The sequence below is a fragment of the Hippocampus bargibanti genome, linkage group LG07, assembly GCF_051943395.1.
Source record: "Hippocampus bargibanti isolate YZ-2025 linkage group LG07, ASM5194339v1, whole genome shotgun sequence".
NCBI classification, from domain to species: Eukaryota; Metazoa; Chordata; class Actinopteri; order Syngnathiformes; family Syngnathidae; genus Hippocampus; species Hippocampus bargibanti.
The window spans coordinates 20486533-20510373 of record NC_142740.1 but is presented as its reverse complement, the minus strand read 5'-3'; the positions used below and the strand labels follow the sequence as shown (position 1 = coordinate 20510373).

Genomic DNA, 23841 nt, shown 5'->3' with positions numbered 1-23841 from the left:
ATATATTTACATTCCGAATTCAAATTATGCCAATTATGAATGTAATAATGATATTAGAACTGCAGACAAATGGTCAGCAGAGTGTTTAATTAAAGCACACACATAGAAGACACGTTCAAGATATTACGGTCACTCATGATGCATTCGGCAACGAATACTGCACCTCCTGGCCTCTTTCCCTTTGCCGTCATTTTCTGGTTGTTCTATCATGCCAAAGTGATGTTGAGAAAATACGTGGCAGACTGTTGGCTTGTTGTCAACTCCAAAATCGCTGCTCATGTTGAGGCTAGATCATCTCGTGTAGGATTACAACAAGCGTCTCCACTGGAAGTGGACATTAAATGGGTCAGTGAGTCTGTCGCTTGGCTTCGACCAGCAGCACCATAATCTACTCGTTGACTCATGGCTCTGTGCCTTTGTTCCTTGGTGCATATGGACCCTCATAAACGAACATATTGCTACGTCTGTTCTTTTAACAGATTATTATTAAATTGATTTAAATGCTTTGTCCTCGCTGGAATATCATTATGCACCGATTCTATGGCCACTTTATTTATGCCAAGCTCTGATATGTGGCATGAAACTGCCGAATAAGCATGTTGAAGGATATTTGTCTGCTACAAATATGCCCAAATAGACTACATTTGCTTCCTCAAGAGGACACAGGTGAGCTTTGTTAGCCTGTTTTATGTTTCCCGTGTTACAGAATTAAATTCTGAATCACTGCCATATAAAAGCCCTTGGCGACACATTTCTTGCCCACACAAATCATCTTTTCTTTATTGCACAGATGTCAATGCATTTGCATATGGATTCAAGCCGCCTTGCATCCTGGAATTATCTGTACAAAAGTATAGAAGAGATCATTTGAAGACATTTGGGTGAAATTGCGCTAGTCCACTTACTTGAAAGCTATCTGTGTGTGGCCCAAAGAGCACTATATTTACTGTGTACATGTCTAATGGTAGTGCCTGTCGTCCAGTGCCCAAACGTTCGTTTCTTGCAGATGCAGAGATGAGAATTCACCCCAGAGTGCAAGCCTCTTAGCATTTGATGAATATAAAGCTTTCTGATAAGCGTTGCTATGATATATTCTTGTCTTTGGCGGTGCTAACATTGCATGTGGCAATATTTCGAGGAACCGTGCGGGAAAAAAAAGGGTAGAGACATATGAGACTCTCACTATCTAGCGTTCAAAGTCACCTGAGGTGTTTGGCTAAAATGTCAGGTCTGTGTTACCTCCATGCTCAACCACGCAGCAGCATTAGGATGCATTTAAAACAACCAATCTTATTGTTTGCCTTGGCAACAGCCCCTTCCTCTTTCTCCCTCCCCGGCTTGTCCTGTCAGCTGCCCAAGTTAGACACGCGAGTGAAAAAAGTGTGTAATGATGTGTAAAATCACCCTTTTTGGTTTGTTTCTCAGTGCTGTCATATTCTCAGCGATGACATCTTATTGCCTCCACTTTTGACTCCTATTGCAGGTTCCGTTTAAGTGTTTTCTCCTTTTCCCTCTAGAATACCTTACATTACCTTTTAAAACCTCAAGTCCCCGAGGGCGCGCAGTGACTTTACATTGGGCTGCTATCTTAAGAGGCACTGCTGTTGTGCTTTCCAATGCTTTTGCGGTTACAACTATGTGCCTTCTTGACTTTGGGAAGAAATGTCTAAAAAGAGCATTGCGTTCAGTCATTTGTAGTACCTTAATGTTTGTTTTCCTTTTAAGGAAACTGATTTCAACGGCACAGCATTTTCTGACACAGTTTTACTCCCGTGCTCAAGAGTGTACCAAAGTTGGTCATTTAATGTTTTTCCTGGCGTAATTCCTGAAGTCAAATCTAAAGCCTCTGTCAAACTGATCAAATCATACTAAAAGAGCACTGCAGATAAAATGACAAGATTTAAGTAAATCCTTAGCTGTGCCTATGGCAAACTGTACAAGGCCATCACGCGTGTCTAGTTTAGACATCTAAAAATATTTATTCATTAGTGGGAGTGTTTGCATTTTTTTTCAAACTGCTGTACATTACTGCACTGAACTTATTTTGCTGTAGTAAAGCATCTTCCGTTGAACACTTATCCTTTGGGAAGTGACCGTGCTCTTGATGAAATACACATGGGTGACTCCAACACCCAGTCATTCAGTTTTCCATCCAAATTTGTTACCACAAATAATCTGTAGTTTGTTTTCCATATCCCACAATTCAAAAACAGTTCTGATGGTTCTCATCCTAAGACAATACTGTGGTTGTGTGGTGAATACTGTTTCTTAATTCTATGAAGGGTATTAGTTTGAGTGTGTATGGAACGTTCTTTCTATGATTTACATCGGCTCCATGTAGTTGCACGAGTTATTTCCACCATGGTTACTCTGACAATACAATACAATAAAATGGGAATTTTACGTCAGACGTTTGAGCCACATGAATGTGTGGTTATCGTTCCAGCGTAAACCTACCTAAAACCTTTTTTTTAAATATATTTTTACTTTCATTATGTTATGTTAAAAAAAATATATTATTTATTTGGCGACGAAGCAAATGTGGATCCTGCATTTTTTTGTCATAAAATATTTCATTTTATTATAAATTTGAACACAAATCAGACAAGAGGATGGAGTGAAATAAAAGGCATATCATTTTACAATTAATAATATTGAAATTGTGTGTGTGTGTGTGTGTGTGTGTGTGTGTGTGTGTGTGTGTGTGTGTGTGTGTGTGTGTGTGTGTGTGTGTGTATATACATAGGTAGGTAGGTAGATGGATAGATGGATGGATACATAGATGGATAGATAGATGCGTGCGTGGGGGGCCAACATATTTTTAAATGCATACTTGTCATCAGATCTACAATCTCTAAACCCTGACCAAGACCAATGGACTTGTTGAAGTTCTCTGAATTGCCAACTGGTCTCTACACATCAAACGATGGGTCAAATTTCATCTCAGCTTACTGGAGATACGTGGTGCGGTGAAGAAGAAGCCAGCAATGTGAAGGAATGCGTGTGTGAAGGCTAGGTACTTGTTCATTCCATGTATTTTTTAATGTTTTTATTTTTTTTACTTTTTAAACTAGTCTTCTACTTGGACTGTTAGTATCATAAGCTAAGTTAAGACATGCAGATGAAATGAACAGCAGCGATTAAATCGAACATTAGGGATTTACGGTCATTATGCATTATGAGAGAACAACTCAGTGTCTATTGGATTTCAAGTATGTTCAATTCATGAAGTTTAGGCATCATCTGTTTCTAGCACGGACATCATCTGACATGAAGGAAAGTTGTCATTGGCCCAACCCTCTCCTCTTAAAACACTCATTTTCACAATAACACTTCATAATAGTTTCTCAAGTTGCAAGTGACATGGCTGCAAATGCAAAAAAATATTAGGCCAAATGACATAAACCTTGTCATGATCTGGTTGGCGACCAACGATTGGCGCTGTCGGCCCCGCCTGCACCTGCACAGGTGCTGGTCGTCCCGATCAGTGGCGGACTGCCACGTTCGGATTGGCGACCAACGGGTAGCGACGTCAGCCCTGCCTGCAGCCTCGCAGGTGCTGGTCGTTTTAATCAGTGACACTTAAAAGGACTCCCGGCACAGTACAAATTTGAAGGTTTCGGACGTAACGTCCGAAACCTACAAATTTGTACAGATGACGGCTGAAGAAACCTTCTCATCGATGGACCACTCCTGTACAACTGAGAGCTTACACAGACGTTTTCTTTTGACACTTTGTATTTTTTCCATTCAGATGATTTTGATGTTTTACATTTTGTTCCTGCTGACTTTATTTTAATACAAACAATACAAACCTCCTGCCTGCTTTTTGGGATCAGCACCCGCCATCACCACCTTGCAAAATCGTGACAAACCTAAGGTAAAGATTTATACTCACAAACAATTGCTGTACATGAAAGAGAGTAGAAACCGTGATTGTCGTTTCACTGACCTTGACGGCGAAAGGTATCCATGGTCTTGTTTGTAAAGTCCGAGCCCAAAAAGAGATGGCATACGTACATTGGTTTGTCTTACTTCCCAACACACAAGGGATAAACTCACATGGACCGTATTATCATTTTTGCTAATCTGCACCAACAACATCCTTGACTTTCCATTATGGGTGTCATCAGCGTATGCGTGTGTGTACAGTCATCCCCGATATAGTCACCCCTTGTCTGCACAGCATTAAATAGCATTGTGATTGGTACATTTGGAGTTAAAACTTGAAATTTAATGCACGTACAGTCGAGAGAAAAGCTTGTGGGGGCGGGGGAGGGGTTGTCTAGGCGTTAAAGCGCCAGTCTGGCAGCTGCTCTGTCTGTTCTTTATATGTTGCTGTCAAGGTGTAGATTACTGTCCAAGAGTGTCAATGTGGTTGCATGTCTACACATTTGGTTTGCAGGAAATATTAGACACAACAAAAACTGACATAAATTAACCATTCGGTTATGTTTCCTTTGATGTGAACATACAATGTATATTGAGCCACTGCTCCAATTGACATGGCTCATGGGAAATTAGTCTTTTTTTTCTTTGCTCAGCTTTCCTCATATTTACTGTTGATATGCAAGCAATCAAATGCCGTCTTCCAGATTCATATCCACGAATGCAACAGAGAGTGAAAGACATGTAATCCAATTTCCTCCGCATATCATTGTTGTTATTCGCAGATATCGGAATCCATTGCAAACATATGATGTATTACAGCACTGCTTTATAGTCAAGAACAACTCCTTCGGTGCAGGGTGGTTTCAGATGACTCAGTGAATGCATGTTTTTATAGGCTACATATAGAAGGAACAAAAAGAATAAATCATTGACGCATTTTTTTTCCTCACTGTTCATCACCTCAATGCTAATGGGTTCATTATTTATCATCCATCTCGTAGGTTCTTTGTACTTTGACAAAGACAAACTGTGGCTTCTCTCCAAGGGCAGCAGCACACTTGTCATGTTTGGGTTTCCATTCACTTATTACTTCAGCCCCATTTGGAGGTTTTTACCACCCATGAACATACAAAAAAAGTACCAGTAAGTCTGCCACAAAATGGGAATGAAGAAGTAAAGCTTCTAAAATCCCTCGCTTCAAAGTATCTCGAGATTACACTGTGCTGTTTTCTAATGAGAATTTAGTAATGGCATATATGCAGGGTTAAGGCTGTGAACTAAAAACAACAAAAACCGTTCCAAAAACAGCGAGTCCTTTCATAATGCGCCCCACAAACATAGCAAACATATTGCAAAAGAAACACTACTTTCAAAGTGGATTAGGTTGAGATTACAATTGTACAATTTCGCCCTGAACTCTTGTTTGGGATTTTTTTTATATATAATTCAGCTTGCTTTGAGGAATTTATTTGTTGTTATTTTGGTCAGACGTGCTTATGCTGTCTTCTGTCTCGTCATTGGGAACCAGTCCTGGTCATCTCTCTTAGAGGACAATCGACGTCTCCGGACAAGTTGTGTCCATAATTTGTAAAATGGCTTCAAATTACTTCTACTGACCATATTTTACAAAGATTCCACCGCATATAGCTATATTTTACGTTTTGAGACTCGCGCTGAATATTCCGGAAGTCTTGTTTTTGAGTTGGTGACGAGTCCGTACGTGACGTCACTGAAGTAACACCTCTGACTGAAAAAAAGCACACATTGTAGCAGTCCTTCCATCACGTCAATGCATTTTGCTGTGCTTGTTTGGTCTGAAAACATCATGTTGCACCAAAAAGAGCCAGAAGGGCGACCAAGCTCCATATAAGGAATTTATCAGCCTGTGGAAGCGGGCTGATTAATTCCTCACAGGAGCTCGGTCGCCATTTTATGCCTCTTTTTTGGTGATCCATTTCCCCCCAATGTTGCCTCAAAATGGCACGGAATAATTTTTTTAATCGATTGCAAACATGTATGCTTTCCTCTTCAGAACTATTTGAATCATATTCATAACTGGATGTGTAACAACAAAGCATATTCTCAGAATCTGAAGCTATTGTTTTGATTCTCCAGCAATCCAAGACGTCTTGGCGTGATGTCATACATCCCAATTCGCAGCTCATTTTTTTGGCTGATTTTGGACACTTTAAATCAGGGGTCGGGAACCTTTTTGACTAAGAGAGCCATAAAAGTAAAATATTTAGAAATGTTTTTCAGTGAGAGCCACACGGACGCGCGCGCACATACAAACGCTCGCGTGCGCGCACACACACACACACACACACACACACACACACGCGCGCGGCCACTTTTCAACAAAATATCAGAATGTATCATTTAAAATAACTTTGTGATAGTACTCACCGTTAACATGAATTGTTTTCCATTCCTCGTGATTGGTAAAAACGATCGGAATGAAATTCAATTTGCCGGTCCATGGGCGAAGTTACTGCTAGCTAGCCTGCACACGGCTCATAAGCTTCCACACTTGCTATCTGCAATCTACTTCTCGCAGAAGTATGTTGATGCTAACGTTAACAAGGGGCTTGTTAAAATGTCACTGACATTATAATCAGAACATTTTCTCTCCTGTAATGCATTCACGCCGAAGTGCACTAGTTGGGCTCATTTAAAGGGGCGTTTACCTCTTTCAACATGACGGCCACTATCATCAAATCAAAATGGCGCTTTCGGCCGTTCTAGGTCAGTGTCATCCAATCAAAATTGCGCTTTCCGACAACTGCAGCCCCAACGGGAAATGAACGGCGAAAAAAACAACATGTATTTAGTTTTATCGGTGAGCCATATGCAATCATCAAAATAGCCGTATATGGCTCGCAAGCCATAGGTTCCCGACCCCTGCTTTAAATCATTTTTATTGGTGTTTTGCATTTGAATAAAAATATCATACTGCACGTTTTGGGTATTTTAGATGCTATAAAACGTTTTTCTGATGTCAGTTAGGAAACAAAAAAGTGATGTCGGTTGTCCTTTAAACACAACACCTTTCAACAAATTAAATAAATAAACGCACATACATACGTACATATGTAAATACGTACACACGTACATATGTACATTCATACATACATACTTAAATAGGTACATACATACATACATACATACATACATACATACATACATACATACATACATACATACATACATACATACATACATACTCACTCACTCACTCCCCGGTGCTTTCTACTATATTTGTGACTGCTGTATAATGGTAGTTGTCCGTGTTAAGCGCTTTGTTACAGCTTCAGATGTTGTTGAAGCACTATATAAATCCATATGTATTGTATTGTATACGGACATACATACATACATACATACATATGTACTTACATATGTACGCAATAACATACAGTTCATACAACATGTTTGAATGCGAATGAGAATATTGACTCTTTAACCTCTGGTAATCTGACGAAAATAAATTGGTCCAAAAGACCAACAATGGAGTTAAGCCTGCAGGCCTGATTAAGCAGGCCTGAGAGTCAAGGACGGAGCATGCAGTCGTGCCTTTTGCTCAATTAATTCATTCACTGCCAGACATGCAATAATGTGTCCACTCCAATGCCAGGGTTTTTGTCATTTTGCCTCAAATTCCAGGAGCCACAGAATATTGAGTTTTAGAACTACATGAACATCCGATGCAGCGTCAAACCTTAAAAACTCTTCTTTCATCAGAAAAAAAGAGTGAATTCCGAAATTGTATGGGTTGGGAGTTATATGAGCTTGATATGAGGGTGGCTGTCCAAAATACAATGCAATACATACATATTGGTTTATAGAATGGTTTAATAACAGCTGGATCTGTAACAAAGCGCTCACATGGAAAACAGGAAAATGTTGCCCCTTTGTGAAAGAGAAAAACATTACCAGAGGTCTGACCAGCGCTTTACAGAAACCCCTGCAAGAAAAAAACAAAACCTGAACAAATTCGTGAATGGCACTCCTCGTTTTTATTGAACAAATAAATGTGGGCAGCAAATAGGCTTTTAATAAATTTAAAATTCTGAAGTTGTCAAGCTGCCTGAACGTTTGCATGTCATAAATCATATCTTGACGCAGCAGAGGTCCAGCTGATCACACCGCTGGCCTATGAATCAGGAGTGCTGTCGATGTCATCTTATTGTTGGCGTAAAGAACCCGTTTCCCTTTGATAAAAATCATGGAATTTCTCATTCCCAAAACATTTGTGAAATATAAATTCAAATAATTTCCTCGTGATTTACCACATCTCGAATGAGTATGAAAATATGAAAACAAATTTTCCACAAGTGATTTTGTGGAAATGCAAAGATTTATTTAAAAGATATCATAATTAATTTTTGCAGTTCACCCCAGTGACTAACAAGACCAAGCCCAAGTCCTTCCAGATAAGCAACTGCCGCCCCTTAACATAAGATGTACGAGTCTGGAACGACCTCACATTGTCTATTGGACGGGAGCCACTAAGCATAATATATAAGACGCGTATGCTGTCAGTTTTCATTTGTTACCCTGGGATGATTTTGCCGCGGTGGGTCTCATCTGAGGCGGGTGTGTGGGTGTGTGAGCGTGTGAGTGTGCGCATTTGCATGCGTTCTGGGGCCCTAATGTTGATGCATCCGCTCAACAGCCCAAGTTGTTCCTCCCCCTTTTCCTCTCCTGGGTTCCCATCTAAATGTCTGTCATCGGTTGGTAACCTCTCACCCTACCGACAACAATGCAACCGCCGAGATTGTCCACGCATCAGCAACGTGTGAGTATGTAATCACAAAAAGAGATTATTAATAATGTTTGTCCTGATTATTAGCGTTGCATTGGTGGGTGTCACTGCCTGACAGCTAATTGAAGGTTCGTTCCCTTGAGCTGAGTGCAGCACACACACACATTGTCGGGGAGTGTGTGCTGCTTATGCCACAAAAGTGGAATTTTGTCATAATCAACAATGTTCTTCAATGTGAGAGCTCAACTCAAATGTGTTCTCTTGGACATCTCTGTGAACGAGATTATATTTTAATACCTTGGGGTTCATTCCTCACAGTTTTTATTGGATTAAATTAAACTGAGCTATGGCATCAAGGTAATACCATTATTATACTGCTCTCGAGCTGGATTACACAGACGGGTGGTGGCTCTGTGTACATCAACAGCAGTGGTCAGAGTGGCTGCTTTGTTGATGCATTAATCTCTCTAGGCTTGCATTCATGTTAGCCTTTTTCTCACGCTGGAAAGTGAATTTGTCTTCATTATAAACCTCTCAAATCAAATGCTTTAGCGTCTAATATGGCTTTTATTCGATTCACTATCGAGAGTTTGCTTGTCCTATTGTGTTTTTCAGAGTGCTCCTTTTTTCTGTGTTGAATTCCTAATTCCTAATCACTTAGCTGAACAGGTACACACAGTCGATCCCAATGGATAAATCGCTGGGCCCATAAATGACTACAGCGTATCAGCGCTAATTTGACATTGAGCAATACATAACTGAGGTCTCAACTTAATTGTTGCACAGATATTTTGTTGCAGTGCTTTTCTGTGCCCGTGAGTGTGCTCCACCCTGTGAGTGCCTGGTGCCTCCACCTCGGAAACACAAAGGCCAGTAAAATGCTGCACACCTCTCCCTGAATCACACTGAGATGGCTGAGAGAAGTGCATTTTTTATGTATTCCATTGCAGGGATGGGTAATTTAAATGACAGAGGGCACCAAGATTTTAAACAGTGCGATTCACGGGCCATATCTGATTCTGCACTTCCTAGCCAAAATGAACCACATTCCATTTTAAATGAGAACAAAATTGTGAAATGTTTGTGACTTTCTTAAAAAAATTATACAAAACTCCATCTCGAAATAATTAAATGCCCAACTGCAAAAGATAATGAGTGCTTGGGAGACTTGACTACCTAACATGAATCTTAAAATGTGTTTAGCATTGCAGTGTTGACTTTTTGCTTGACTTTAATTTAATCCAATTTTACGGATTAAGCATTAGGTTGACATTCAGGTCGATAGTGGTATTTTACTCGACATTGTTTTCTGTATATGTATGACCAAATCACCGATCTGTTCCATGTTTGCGAATGAATTGGTTATTATCCACTTATTAGACAGTGTTATAATATAAGTCGACTTTTTTTTTGGAAGCGGCGCCCAAAAATCTCACTTTGATAAAGTTCTAACAGTGGCTGACCGTGGTTTTCATCGCTAGGCCTTCAGTGGTGCTTCATCTGAATCAATGCAGACTGAAAAGAAGTGTTGTGTAATTTACGACAAGTCCACTAGAGAGTACTATTAGCCAGGAAATAACTGATGGCTAGTCGATCATAGTTTGCGAAAACTGACATTGACCAGCGCCTTCAAGAAGGCGTTGGTACCCTCTTTGGTTTGCCAACTCGAAATCTGATTGGTTAGAGCAACAGTTTGATCGACACATTTGATGTGAGAGGGCCGACAGAACTGATTGTGAAGGCACCCAAGTAGATTTCTGGCCCTGTTAACAAATGGTGGCTGAAATGTGATTGATTAAATGCTTAAATACAAAAACACATGTCTAGAAGGGGAGAAATACAGGGGAAAAGTAATAAAAGGAAGCTGAAAGACAAATTGGAATTATTTAATAAGAATTCATGGACAAAATATAATTTACATCAGTCTGTGATTCAGATATTTTTAGGTCACCAGAGAAGGCTTTGCAGGCCCAAATCAAACCTCAACCCCTTCAGTGACACTTCCAAACCAGTATATATATATATATATATATATATATATATATATATATATATATATATATATATATATATATATATATATATATATAAATGTAGGTGCTAAGCAAAACCCAAAATACCACATGAAGTCATTGCTAAAGTAATAAAAGTAGTATGATGTTAAACGGCACTTGCATATCCTTTTGGGAGTGAAATATTAAAATGAATTGACCAGATGTGAAATAACAATGCCAAAACTGCAGGTACCGATGACGTTGTTTACTCATTAAAGCCTCTTCAGTTATGTCTGTATGTGATCAGCATGCCTGTTCCTCAACATAATTATAATATTATAGGTATAAATGAAGGATAATTTGTTGGTAAATGTGTTGATTATTGCCCTTGTGATTGAAATTTATTCCGGTTTACATTATTACTAGCAGTCAGAGCTTGCTCTGTGCTAGTTTGAATGTTTTAATGAATTAATTTAGCAAATGTTTCATGCTCAATAAACGCAGTAAACACCAGAGCTCCTGAATTTGTGCATGACTACATTCTTAAACATGATGATGGAATGAGGAATGCAACTTCTTCAAATCACATTGCCAACATCTAGTACTAAAACAGGTAATTGACGTGAGCACTGGTCGTAGCAGGGAGACATTAAAAATGGTAGCATATTAGAAAAAACAAAGCAAAAAAAAGAAGAATTCGTTAATATTTTATGATGAAAAGAAACGAGTACCTGACCGAATCTCCTGGTCACATATAACAAGCAATCCAAATGAAAGAGCAATGTTGACAAGCTACGGTCGTAAACGGACGTGCCAGAAGAATGTACTTGGATTATAGTGAATGTCGCGCGTTGATTTACTCACTAGAATTGCAAGAGGGTTATCTTAAATCATGCTGCCAAACTGCAGATTGAGTTTCATTTTATTTCTGTCGAGAGTCTCCACCCATGGAGGGCAGAAAGCTTATCCTTATCTTCTTGTACACTTGGGAAGTAAAACTACCGCAAAATGACCCGATTTTTTAAGGCAAGTTGACATTTAATGTGTGATTCTCATCTTTTTAATATATTTTCTATTTTTATTGTTCTTTGAATGTTTTTTTTTTCCTTGGATGAGTAGTGAAAAACAACAGAGTATGGAGGGAGACATTTAAGACGTCCAGGTGTAAATACCGGTTGAGAATGGATCCTAAGCACAGGTTGTCTTCATGAGTGCATTGGCAGGTTGTGCAGCTAGCAATTTCTCTGTTGTGAGTGGAAATACGTCACTTGGGCATGCCAGGAGATTGAGGCTGAAGAAGACATTTGATGCAATAAGTCAACCAATGTACAGTAGGCGTGGTTTTGCTGCACATCAGCCAACAAATAAATGTTTGAGATAAACAAGGTTAATAAGTAAAAGGGTCAACTCACATCCCATATTCAAACATTAGGGCTAGTGAGTATTTGGATTTTGATTTGCCTTTATTAGTCTCACAGTGGAGAAATTTACATTTCACAGCATTTACATTTTTCACTCACATTATCTGATATGTATGTCACTGTCTTTTTCGATCCCCCCCAAAGACAGATGCTGTCTTCTTTGTTTCCAACCTTATCACATTCGCTCTGAATTGTCTTGTCATGGTCTCAACGTACATGCGCGGCTTACCACATGCTCTACGGACAGCCTAATGGATAAAATCGAAGTCATCCAGTACGATCAGATTTGCAGTGCCCATTGCATCCCAATTAGAGACCCTGCCATTGATAAAAGATGCCCTTTTTAAACCAGACCGGCAAATACCTTGAGATTCGTATAATGTTTCTAATTAAATTGGGATTTGGCAATTTGTTGAACTAGTATGGGTTTAATTGATTCCCACCGTCGTCCAAAATCCATTTTTTATCAGATCAGTGATATATTTTCTAAATCGTATTTTAGATTTATAAAACACAAAATATTAGGAGTGTCTGACAGTAATATCCAAGATCTTTTACATGGGCCTGTGATCAGAATCAGAATCAGAAAGCCTTTAATAGTCCCACAATGGGGGAAATTTGCTGTTATATTTGTTAATTTTGCTTGACAGAATCAATTCATCATCTGGTAGTTTAGGCGTTCCCATTTTTTTCATAATCCACAAATAACTTGTCCCAAACGAACAAAAGTGGGGAAGTCATAAGAAGGTGTCATTTGTGTGCATTACATTTGTTTCCAAGTGCAAAACAGAGATTTAAGAAATTAGATATTTGGGGGGGAAATGTCTGAGATACAGTAAAGTCTCGTTATATCGATATCGTTTATATTGATAATCAGAATCAGAATCAGAATCAGAATACCTTTATTCGTCCCGCAATGGGGAAATTTGCAGTCCACAGCAGCAATTGAAGAGGGATGGGGTTGGGGTGGGAGTGAAAGGATAGAAAACAAGATATTCTAAGCATAACAAAATAAAAAAGTCAACTGTATACTGTGCAAATGTAGATGTGCAAAAAACGTTCTATAAACAAGACTGTACATAGTGCAGAATCAAGATACTAATACTGCTTATTACGACACTATTTTCAATTCCCGTGCACATTTCTAGTCTTTTTATGTATAATTAGTTTTGTTTAGTACGATTCGTGGTTTTTACTATAATCCGGTTAATACAGTTCTCTTTTTCATCTCCCGCCGGCCATTTTGCTATGTTTATATCGATACAAAAGATACTTACTGTGAATCGATATTTGCTTAGGTGTTTCTATACAGTACCACCTTTATCGGAAGTCTGTATCAGTCGCTGCGCTGTATCGGTCGCGCCATTGGTCGACTTGGTCACGTGAGTTTGTTACGTGACCAGTTCCCGTGTGGACGCCATATTCATTTTCAGACGCCAGCTCGTGTGTAGCAGACGACATTTTCTACCGTCTTCAACAATGGCATACATGTTTGCAATCGATTTAAAGAATTATATGTGCCATTTTGAGGCAACATTGGGGGAACATCTATCACCCAAGAAAAGAGGCACAAACTGGCGAGTTCCATGATCCTCCGTTTCTTATATGGCGCGTGGATGCCATCTAATGGCGGCTTTTGGGCGCAACACGCTTCTCACTTCATCAACGTAAGTAATGTATATGTTGCAGTTTTGGTTTTTCATGCATGTACTGTATTTAATTGTGTACCATTCAGATATCTTTATCGCTTGCAACAATCACTGTTTTTTTTCGTGGTTTCGTGTGAATAGAACGTGAGGATTTTGCATTGGTGGCATTTTTGAAAGGAAATAGTCATTAAAAAAGTGTAAAGACGTTTTTATTTTATGCACAAATTTATTTTTCACTTCACTACTGTACAAAAAGCATGTTAGTTACGCAATCCATGAACCCAATTGACCCGGAGCCGGATGGCCATTCGACTGCCATCGCTGGACACCAAAGGGGCCATTGTGTTTTTTTGCGCCTGTAATGGGCAGCATCTTCACAGCCCCGCTTTGTTTAGCGGAAAGGTCAGTGCCGTTGGACGGTCTGCGGCTGGATGGATGCATGGCTTGAGGAACCCGCAATAAGAAGAAAGGAGCGTCAGCGCAGAGCGCCGATGCGTATGTGGAACTGTTGCGGCTTGGAATTGAAGCAAATTTATGTGGAACAGGAGATGTGAGACGATCTCTTTTCGTCAATGGATGCTACAGCTGCGTGTTTGCTTTCAACATTTAGCTTGTAGTTGACATGCACATTCCACCATGATGTCCCTGATCCACTGGTAGAAAGACGCTTTGATCCTCTCCTCTTTCATCTAGAACTGTTTCATGTCATCACAAAGAGGGTACAGCAAGTCCTGAAGAATGAATGTCTCTCTGTGTCTTTGTTTTGTCATATTGTCTCTATGCTGTCATATTATTTGTTATTTAGTTTTTTTTGTTCTTTTGACTTCAAGACGGCGCCGCGAGAGTGGCTGCCTTTCCAGCAGCTCATGTATTTCGTTTTTCTACTTTCATTCCTTTCATCACTTTGCTGCTGTGAAATGTAAATTTCTCCACTGTGAGACTAATAAAGGCATATCCAATCCAATCCAATCCAATGATAAAATGACATGCCATATCAAAGATACCTCGTTTAAGTGTTGCCCCACCCCTTTAATGCAGTTCGGTGCAGGACGGCTATATCGACAGTACGGTTATGTCGACATTTTTTCTAACTCCCGAGAATATCGATATAACGAGACTTTACTGTAATTAATAATATCTGGCTTGAGTAAACATGTCAGGATCATATTATTCGAGTTCCAGCGTATCACCCCACTGCCCCACACATTCTTACTTTGTATCTCATGTTCAATGTAAGGAGTGTACTTATTCTCTGCTTGCCTGGATATTTTTGCATCGCTCTGATGAAATGCAATCATCCATCTCTCAAATTCTCCCATGCAGAAATGACTGCCAGCCAGGAGGATGTTTCTGTAATTATTGTCTTGTTCACTGCAGACTGAGTGCCGTGGATAAGGCATCGTCACCGGGAAGGCAAATATGCTTGTTGAACAAAGCACTTAGCTGCAATTTACACAACAGGATACACGGAAGTATAAGCATTAAAGTGTTGAACATGACTGGAAGAAGCATAAAAATCGGAAAATGTTACTTATGGGGCAGCCATTAACCTGAAGTTTCTGCATTGACTAGCTGCTAAAGTTTTGGATTGGATTGGATTGGATTGGATTTACCTTTATTAGTCTCACAGTGAAGAAATTTACATTTCACGGCAGCAAAGTGAGTTTTACCGCTATACTTGATATATTCCACATTAAGGACCATGGGGTGCCACACGAATGAGCTGACTTTAAAGTGTACCCACACAGAATATCATGCTTCCTCCACTTTGACTAATTCATGAGAATCACTCTTACTCCTGCATGTCACAAGCAAAAAAAAAAAGCATGTTGACGATGGTCATCCACGTTCAAGACATTTTGGAACCTTTGTCAACAAACGGCCTTCAAAGTGCAATTATAGTTTTACACACACACACACACACACACACACACACACACACACACACACACACACACACACACACACTTCCTGTTCATTGTTGTGTATCTGACTATGTGATTACTTAACGGTTCTGGACGATTTTTTGAAATGATAAGCCTGCCCAAAGTTCACTTTTGTGAGTTCTTCCTGACTTTGGTCATATGACCCACTTGTAGGCTATTGAACATTATTCAGACTAAACTTTTCAGTAAGCCCGACTCAGTAAAACATATTTATTGGACATGCTAGTAGTTTTATGTTTTTTTATTTTTCATTTTTTTGACAGACTTCTTCTGGCATGACATGGATGTTGCCAAATTTATTCCTGCCAGTTTTCTGCATCTGCAACCTGAAACCCGTACCAGATGCTTTTGTCGTAAAATCACATCCTTAAATATAAATAATCATATTGTGTTTTTTTTTGCAGCTCCTCCTTCATCTCAGGCCAGCGTGGCCCCCCAGCCTTTAAGAACGACAACTGCCACCACAACAACCACATTGCACCGGGGAGTGGCCAACAACACGACCACCACAACAGGACCCAAACAAGGCGGCAAGGGAGCGGCCAGGCCCCCTCCTATGATTCTGCAGACTACATCCCCTCCACCCCTGGAGTCGTTCCCTTTGCCCGAGCGCTTCTGCGAGGCCACTGAGAGAAGAGATATCATGTGGCCTCAGACCCAGCGGGGCATGCTGGTGGAGCGACCTTGCCCCAAGGGAACCCGAGGTAAACAATGCCCAGCTTGTCTCATGGGCCTCCTGACATGTTGCGCCCCTCGAGTGATCAGCCGAGTTGGTTCGATGTGTCTGGTATGCCAGTTTGCCGTGATCTTTTCATGTGCACAGGCCCAATGTGAGCGTGGGGACTCAGTGAAGACAGTTCCTAATAGAGTGCCTTTTGCCGCGTCATGTCCAAACATAATTAAGCAATCTGTAACGGCTCTGTTGCAGGCTCAGCTGTTTGGATCCAGAACACGGCATGGCGACATGCACTTGTGTTGGACTGTGTGTGAAATTGTGTTAGGCCACATGGCTAATTGGGACAGAAAATGAGAAAAATGTTCACCGATGTCCAGCAAAAACCAACACAAGACATTGCAACAAAACTGGCTTACTTGATTGTACTTTTGTGTTTATTTCTCACAGGCACGGCATCTTATTTATGTGTACTCTCCACCGGGACCTGGCACCCTAAGGGCCCTGATCTCAGCAACTGTACCTCCCACTGGGTCAACCAGGTAGCCCAGAAGGTGTGTGTGAACTCTTCATTTGTTTTTTTTTCATCATTGCATTCTGTAAAAAACAAATAATTATATATATATATATACAGTAAAGTCTCGTTATATCGATATTCAAGGGAGTCCGAAAAAATATCGATATAACCGGAACTATCGATATATCCGACCCTGTTTGCATGTAATTTTCTCCGTGCGTGCATAGAAATAGTATAGATATAACCGGGACTATCGATATATCCGATATCGATATAACGAGACTTTACTGTATATATATATATATATATATATATACACAGTAAAGTCTCGTTATATCGATATTCACGGGAGTCTGAAAGAATATTGATATAGCCGGACTATCGATAATAGTATCGTAATAAGCAGTACTAGTTATTGATATAACCGATATCGATATAACGAGACTTTACTGTATATATATATATATATATATATATATATACCGGTATATATATTAAATGTAGGGAAAGAGATGCCCATTTCACGGTAAGATCAGAGCATTGTCATCAAATGGTAAGTATAGTTTTTGCTTCTTTCAATGTTGCTGTGCCGATGACCATTTTGTGTTTGGGAGTACTGAGCGAGTTGCTTGTTTTGTAGCCACAAAGGGACATAAGTCTTCTTGTGCCGGTCCCAAGCCTGGATAAATACAGAGGGTTGTGTCAGGAAGGGCATCCGACGTAAAAGCTTGGCCAAAACAAACATGCGGGTCAAACCTCTAAAGATGGAGGACACTGATTTGCTGTGGCGACCCCTTGAAGGGAAAAGCCGAAAGGAAAAGAAGATATATATATATATATATATATATATATATATATATATATCTTATATATATATATATATATATATATATATATATCAGTGACGTGCGGTGAGGTTCATGGCTGGTGAGGCACTGACGTCATCATAGTCAGATTTACAAACATATGAACTCTACAGAGTAGTTTATTCACCATTTGATTGGCAACAGTTAACGTATTTTGTTTAAAATTTCATGTCAGCATTCTTTATATACTGTATACAAACTGTAGCATAGAAAAAATAATTAAAAAAAACGTTTTTATCGTGTTACCTTTCGTCCATGCGCCGCTCCTTCTGAAGAAAGGCATCGATAACTTCTTTGTAGAAGCCTTCCTTATCTTTCTTCAGTTTTAAAAGTCTCTCTGTCTCAACGGAGATGACTGCCAGTGAAGAAAGTCGTCCTTGATCAGTCCTGTTCCGACTGTATGTTTTCAGTGCTGAGAATGACAACCTCGTCTATTTCTACAGCAACAAATTGGGCTGCACCGATCTCCTTTTTAATGTCATTTCTAATGACATCACCAACTGCTTCAATTAAATCGTTCTGTATTCTGTTTCACAGGCTAGAAAATACAGTGGATGTCCCAAAATGACTCGCTAGCGAAAGCATGTAATAGTTCAACATAGTAGCCACGATTTGCGGAGCCTTTACTTTCATCATTTCCACGAAATGCCAGCTGTTGTTTGGCAAGGAAGCAGGTGGCATTGATGAGATCTTTTAAAAGCTCCCGCTTCTCCTTTACCTTAGCATTGTCGATGCTGATGTTGAGTCTTCGCTCATTTTTGATGAGGCTCCGTTGTAAATTTTCCAGCTCGCAATATCCCATTTGAGTCCAGACATTGTTACAATTTGAGAACAGAAGGCAGAAAAAGCAGAAAAGGCGGTTTCTTGCTGGACATCCACACAGCCAGCCTTTTCGTGTGTACCAGTCCGCCTGAAAAGAGCGAGTATTGTGTCCTGTTGTCTGAAGCAAACCTTTTAGTTCCGGTGTTGGTCTTCCTTTAATTATTACCTCCTGCTTCGATTGAAAGTCCAGTTTAGAAAATTCTTTCAATTTAGATATGTAATCCTCCATTCTGAAAGTGAGGCCAAGCAACACGAAAAAATGACTGCAGGGTTGCACTTTACTTGCTAACTGTTTACTGTAGCTTTCTGTCTCTAATTCTATTATTCTGCAGACGTGGAGTAAGAAGTATCTCTGGAATCACAAGCGCCCCCTGCCTGTCATGAGGCGGGAGAACTGTTTGCCTCACCTACGCACTGCGTTTTGATAAAAATAAAACAAAATAAACACTGTAGTGCAGTGTTTATAATGTACAATGACTCTACATTATATACACCAGCTAAACTGTAGAAATTTAGTTCATATACTAAACGTGTTTGAACGCTTTAATAGCGATATGCAGAAGGACAGCAATGCGGTCTCACTGCAGAGCAAGCCAGCACAGTAAGCATAGTGATTGCGCAATCCATGGTGAGGCTCAGCCGGCTGCTGCCTCACCGCTCGTCTCTACTTAGTATTTGAACGGTAAATGTGAAAATTCAGCGATTTTGAAAAAAAATCCTAAAACGGTGAAGTCAAATGGACAAGAACTTTAAAGTACAAATCACTAAATACATATAACTGTTTAATTTATTTTTTCATTTGATATTTCCACGACAGCTTTCCATGATGACAGGTGAGGCACTGCCTCCCCTGCCTCCACTGACTGCACGTCACTGATATATATATATATATATATATATATATATATATATACACACACACACACACACACACACCGGTATATATACCGGTATATAGTATACTTTTTTTTAAAGATGGAGCATATTTTGAGGCTGAATTTATTATAACAGTACCGTAATTCTACCCTCACGCAGATCCGCAGTGGCGAAAATGCAGCAAACCTGGCCAACGAGTTAGCGAAGCACACAAAAAACCCGATTTACGCAGGGGACGTCAGCTCCTCGGTGCGCCTCATGGAGCAGCTCGTGGACATCCTAGATGCTCAGTTGCAGGAGCTACGGCCTAGTGAGAAGGACTCGGCAGGGCGGAGCTTCAATAAGGTACCACTGAATGTGAAAAAAAACCCAGCTAATAAGCTGATTAGACTGTATTCTCCAGCGTAGACTGGCAATTTTGCCAAATGTCTTGTTTGTGTTTCAAAAGGATTTATTGCTTGCCTACGCTACAGAAATTCCCTTGCTGGTTCTTATGGTCATAATCTTAGTTTTCTTCTGTGCCAACATTGCTACTTTTGACAAGTAAAATGTGATTTTTTTGTTCAATATGTTGATGCACATAATATATGATTGTAGTTTGACCTTCATGGATTTCTGCAATTTATTTGGCTTATTTTAATTTTTAAATTTTAGTCAAACTCTTCATCTTTCAATTTTGGCATAGTTTCCCCACATGTATTGTTTAAGATTATTAAAAAGTGTAAATATCACAGATCATCCTTGTAAAAATTCCGTTTTGAAATGGTGATTTATCAAAGAAAAACCTTTCAAAGCTACCTGGTGCGCCATTAAAAGGAACTTGGCCCCTAAACTCAAGTGGTTATGCTACCCTCAGCAGCAACAACTGACCATTCTTCCAAAATATTGGAAGAATGCATTGCTAAGTCACGCATTTTACATCATGAATATCATCCAAAACCCTCATTCTTCATTGACCTCCCGGTAAGAAGTGCGTCATTGCTGAGATTACCTTGTGCATTCATTCTTCCAGGCTTACTTAGACATTATCTGTCTTTCTCTGTCTTATCTCTTTTTTTGATGAATTTAAAAATAAAAAGCTTCAAAAACGAGAAAGGACATGCAGGGCGTATATGAAGGTACTGGAGCGATGCTCTTGCCCCCGAAGCCACATGCTTGCTGCCACTCCCTCCTCTATGCCTGTACTGTATGATCAGCTTACATTCTGCAGCATGACTTTTTGTATTTCTTAATTTAGTTATGTTTTAATTGATTGTATTCAATCTCTTCTGTTTGTTACACTTCCCTACACACAACAACATTCATGTCAAATGTAAATGACACAGTCATTTGGCATTAGAAAGTTGACAGTTTCTTGACACTTGATCATATACGCTATGTCCGTTTTTAATGTCTCAATTTAGATTAGGAACCGAGAGTAAACATCGGGAGTCATAACAGGTGGTCTCCCACATTCAATCCCCATGTGCCACTAGTTTGCAAATTTCCCCATTGGATTGGATTGGATATGCCTTTATTAGTCTCACAGTGGAGAAATTTACATTTCACAGCAGCAAAGTGATGAAAGGAATGAAAGTAGAAAAACAAAATACATGAGCTGCTGGAAAGGCAGCCACTCTCGCGGCGCCGTCTTGAAGTCAAAAGAACAAAAGAAAAAATTGTGGGACAATTAAATGATTTCTGATTCTGATTTTGCTAACTTGTTAATTTCTTCAGGGTTCATTATCATAAAAAAGTACGGAATGCCATTATTCTCATACTTTTTTTTCACAGACCACCATCACCTAACTTTTCAACAACTGCAGTCAAACTTGAACGCTTGTTTCACAATAACAGGTTTGAGGTTGTGAGAGTATTTTTTTTCTGTAAATTGGTGCAATTGGTTCCACTTGGATAATAGGGTTATGAGGGCCAAATCTTTTTTTTTCTCCTGAACAATGTCAGGTTCTGTTTATGCATCACAGTGTTTTGTCCAAATATATCCCTCCTCCACGAGGGATGTCTGTGTCCTCCACTTGCCACCAAAGTCAACACCTTCCTCCATGCAGATCTGTCTTATGGGACAACATTAAAAGAGATGGACCAAAGTCACAAGCCACACACAGACTAATTGCCCGGCGAAGGGACAAATAACTTTTCTTCAAATCATTGCCCTCACATTTTGGTTCAACGCGGGACACATAACCACAAGTCATACAAAGTGTCTAAAATGCAAGGAGCTTATCCCTTTGCAGCTCATACACTGTTCACACTTGAGGGCAGAATTGTTGGTTTACTCTTGTCAGTGTTGTGGTGTGCTCACGGTGTTTGATGCAGCTCAGGCAAGGACTCTGAATACATGGAAGCAGGCCTTTGTTTATCTCACATAGTGGGACGTCATTGTGTCAGAAAAATACTCTCCCCATTCTATTGCCGTAAAAATCCATCCATCCATCTATTTATAGCCCACTATATCCTTATTAGGGTCGGGGGGGGGCTGGATCCTATCCCAGCTCTCTCCAGGCAATTGGCCGTAGACACCCTGAATTCGCCAATCGCAGGGCACCCAGAGACAAACAACCATCCGCCTCACACTCACACTGAGAGACAATTTGGAGTGTCCATTTGAGCCTGCCATGCATGTTTTTGTAACCTGGGAGGTAACCGTAGGACCCGTAGAAAACCATCGCGGGTCTGAACGTGAAAACTCCACACCGGGAGGCCGGACCGGGTCTTGAACTTACGACCTCTCCACTGTGAAGCCGGCGTGCTAACCCCTCGACTACCGGGCTGCCCGTGGTAAAAATGCTAAACATATTCATCAAAGAAACAATTAACAAGCATGGGGACAAGCCAATCCCTGATTGATGACATCATATACAAAGAAGCGTGTCCAAATTCCAACAGTTAATACCAAGTCTCCCAAAGCAGTGCTACAGAAGAGATTGATGGCCAAGCATTATCTGACACCTGCCATAGTTGATGCACACGCCTCACGTTTTAGCTGTCCTCTCCATCCACAGAATCATGAGCATCATTTGTCCTGGCATTGATTTCTTGTTTAGCATTATTGATCAGGTGATTTCCTGAAGAAAACTAAAGTAAATACAAGTTTAGAGGGTTTTTTCGCCCCCCAAAATGTTAAGAGGGGTGTGTGTGTAGAAAACTGTAAAGAATTAGACCTGTAATATTGTGTTAGATTCTGATGAAATGAAGTGTGAATTATATGAAAAAAAGGAACTTTTCCAATGTCAATACTTGAACCGTCATCATGCTTTCGAGTCAATTTCCCTTGATTGGAGCAGACCTGCTCACTGTCTACTCTTTGGCCACAAGTGGTTGCCTTGATGAGATGTCATTGGAAAAGAACACAAATCCACTGCACTTATCATCCACAGTTTTAGTTTGCAACTCTCCTTTCGTCATGACCTGCTTGTAACATCATGCATATGGTCCTCGGGGGCTGTTAAATTACATTGATTTATTGTCTGGTCATATGTTCTTTAATGTGATGCTTCCTCTCAGCTTTTTATTCATTGGTGTCTGCATGCCTTTTTGTCATGAAATGTGAATGCAGACCCCCGGCACCCCCGCCTGTACCCCCACCAAACAAAAAAAATGCATTTTGTTTAGTTTTTTTCACTTTCCCCTGTTTTTTTTTTTTTGCCACAGGCCATTGTAGATACAGTCAACAACCTGCTCCGACCGGAGGCTCTAAAATCCTGGCAGGACATGAACAGCACGGAGCAGACGCATGCTGCCACCATGTTACTGGACACTTTGGAGGAAGGCGCCTTTGTGTTTGCCGATAACCTGATGGAGCCCGCCATTGTCAAAGTTCCCGCGGACAATATAAGTGAGTCGTAAACAGTAAACCGATAGGCTCTCTAAATTAATGACAGCTCAACGTATATGATTTGATTGAGGAAATTGGTTATAAATGGAAAACTGGAACACCACATAAAATTAGGACTTTTTCTTCATAAATAGTGCCTTGACCTCTGGTACAGAAGAAACACCATGTATTACTTTAACGAGCCGCTTACTGACAAAATGATTAATACCGGACAATTAAAGAGAATTGATTCTCTGATTGCAGACGCTTGGTTTATAAATGAATGTGTCTAGAGTTTGTAATTATTTACATTAATGTGAGCTTTAGTCGGCTACACGGTATTTTGCCTATCCACTAAGTCCTCCTCATCCAGTCATTCCCGTTTAAAGCATACACATACGGCGTTTTCTTTGTTGTTTTGCATCGCTTCATTCACAAAGCGTTTTCAAAGGATGAATTGATGCTTATTGGCTGCACATTTATATGGTACCGGGGTAATACAATTGTGGGTCTTTTCAGAAAGCCTTGACATTAATCTTCCGAGACTTGTCTTATCGTATTGTCACAATCCCAATTAAACATGTTTTGTTGTGACTTATGACCCCTT

At 40.0% G+C, this 23841-nt stretch overlaps 1 protein-coding gene across 14 annotated transcripts in view; it reads left to right on the top strand.

The window, feature by feature from the left end:
* Positions 1 to 23841, top strand: part of adgrl2a (adhesion G protein-coupled receptor L2a) — a 134691-nt gene that overhangs the window by 86151 nt on the left and 24699 nt on the right. For 11 of the 14 annotated variants that reach the window (XM_089000081.1, XM_089000079.1, XM_089000078.1 and 8 more), the window contains 5 exons: positions 16071 to 16370; positions 16790 to 16893; positions 19580 to 19765; positions 20500 to 20538; positions 23072 to 23255. In XM_089000081.1, coding sequence (XP_088856207.1) covers positions 16071 to 16370; positions 16790 to 16893; positions 19580 to 19765; positions 20500 to 20538; positions 23072 to 23255 — 813 coding nt within the window. The remainder of the gene's footprint in view (positions 1 to 16070; positions 16371 to 16789; positions 16894 to 19579; positions 19766 to 20499; positions 20539 to 23071; positions 23256 to 23841) is intronic. The other 3 variants (XM_089000077.1, XM_089000083.1, XM_089000090.1) reach the window with 1 other exon arrangement.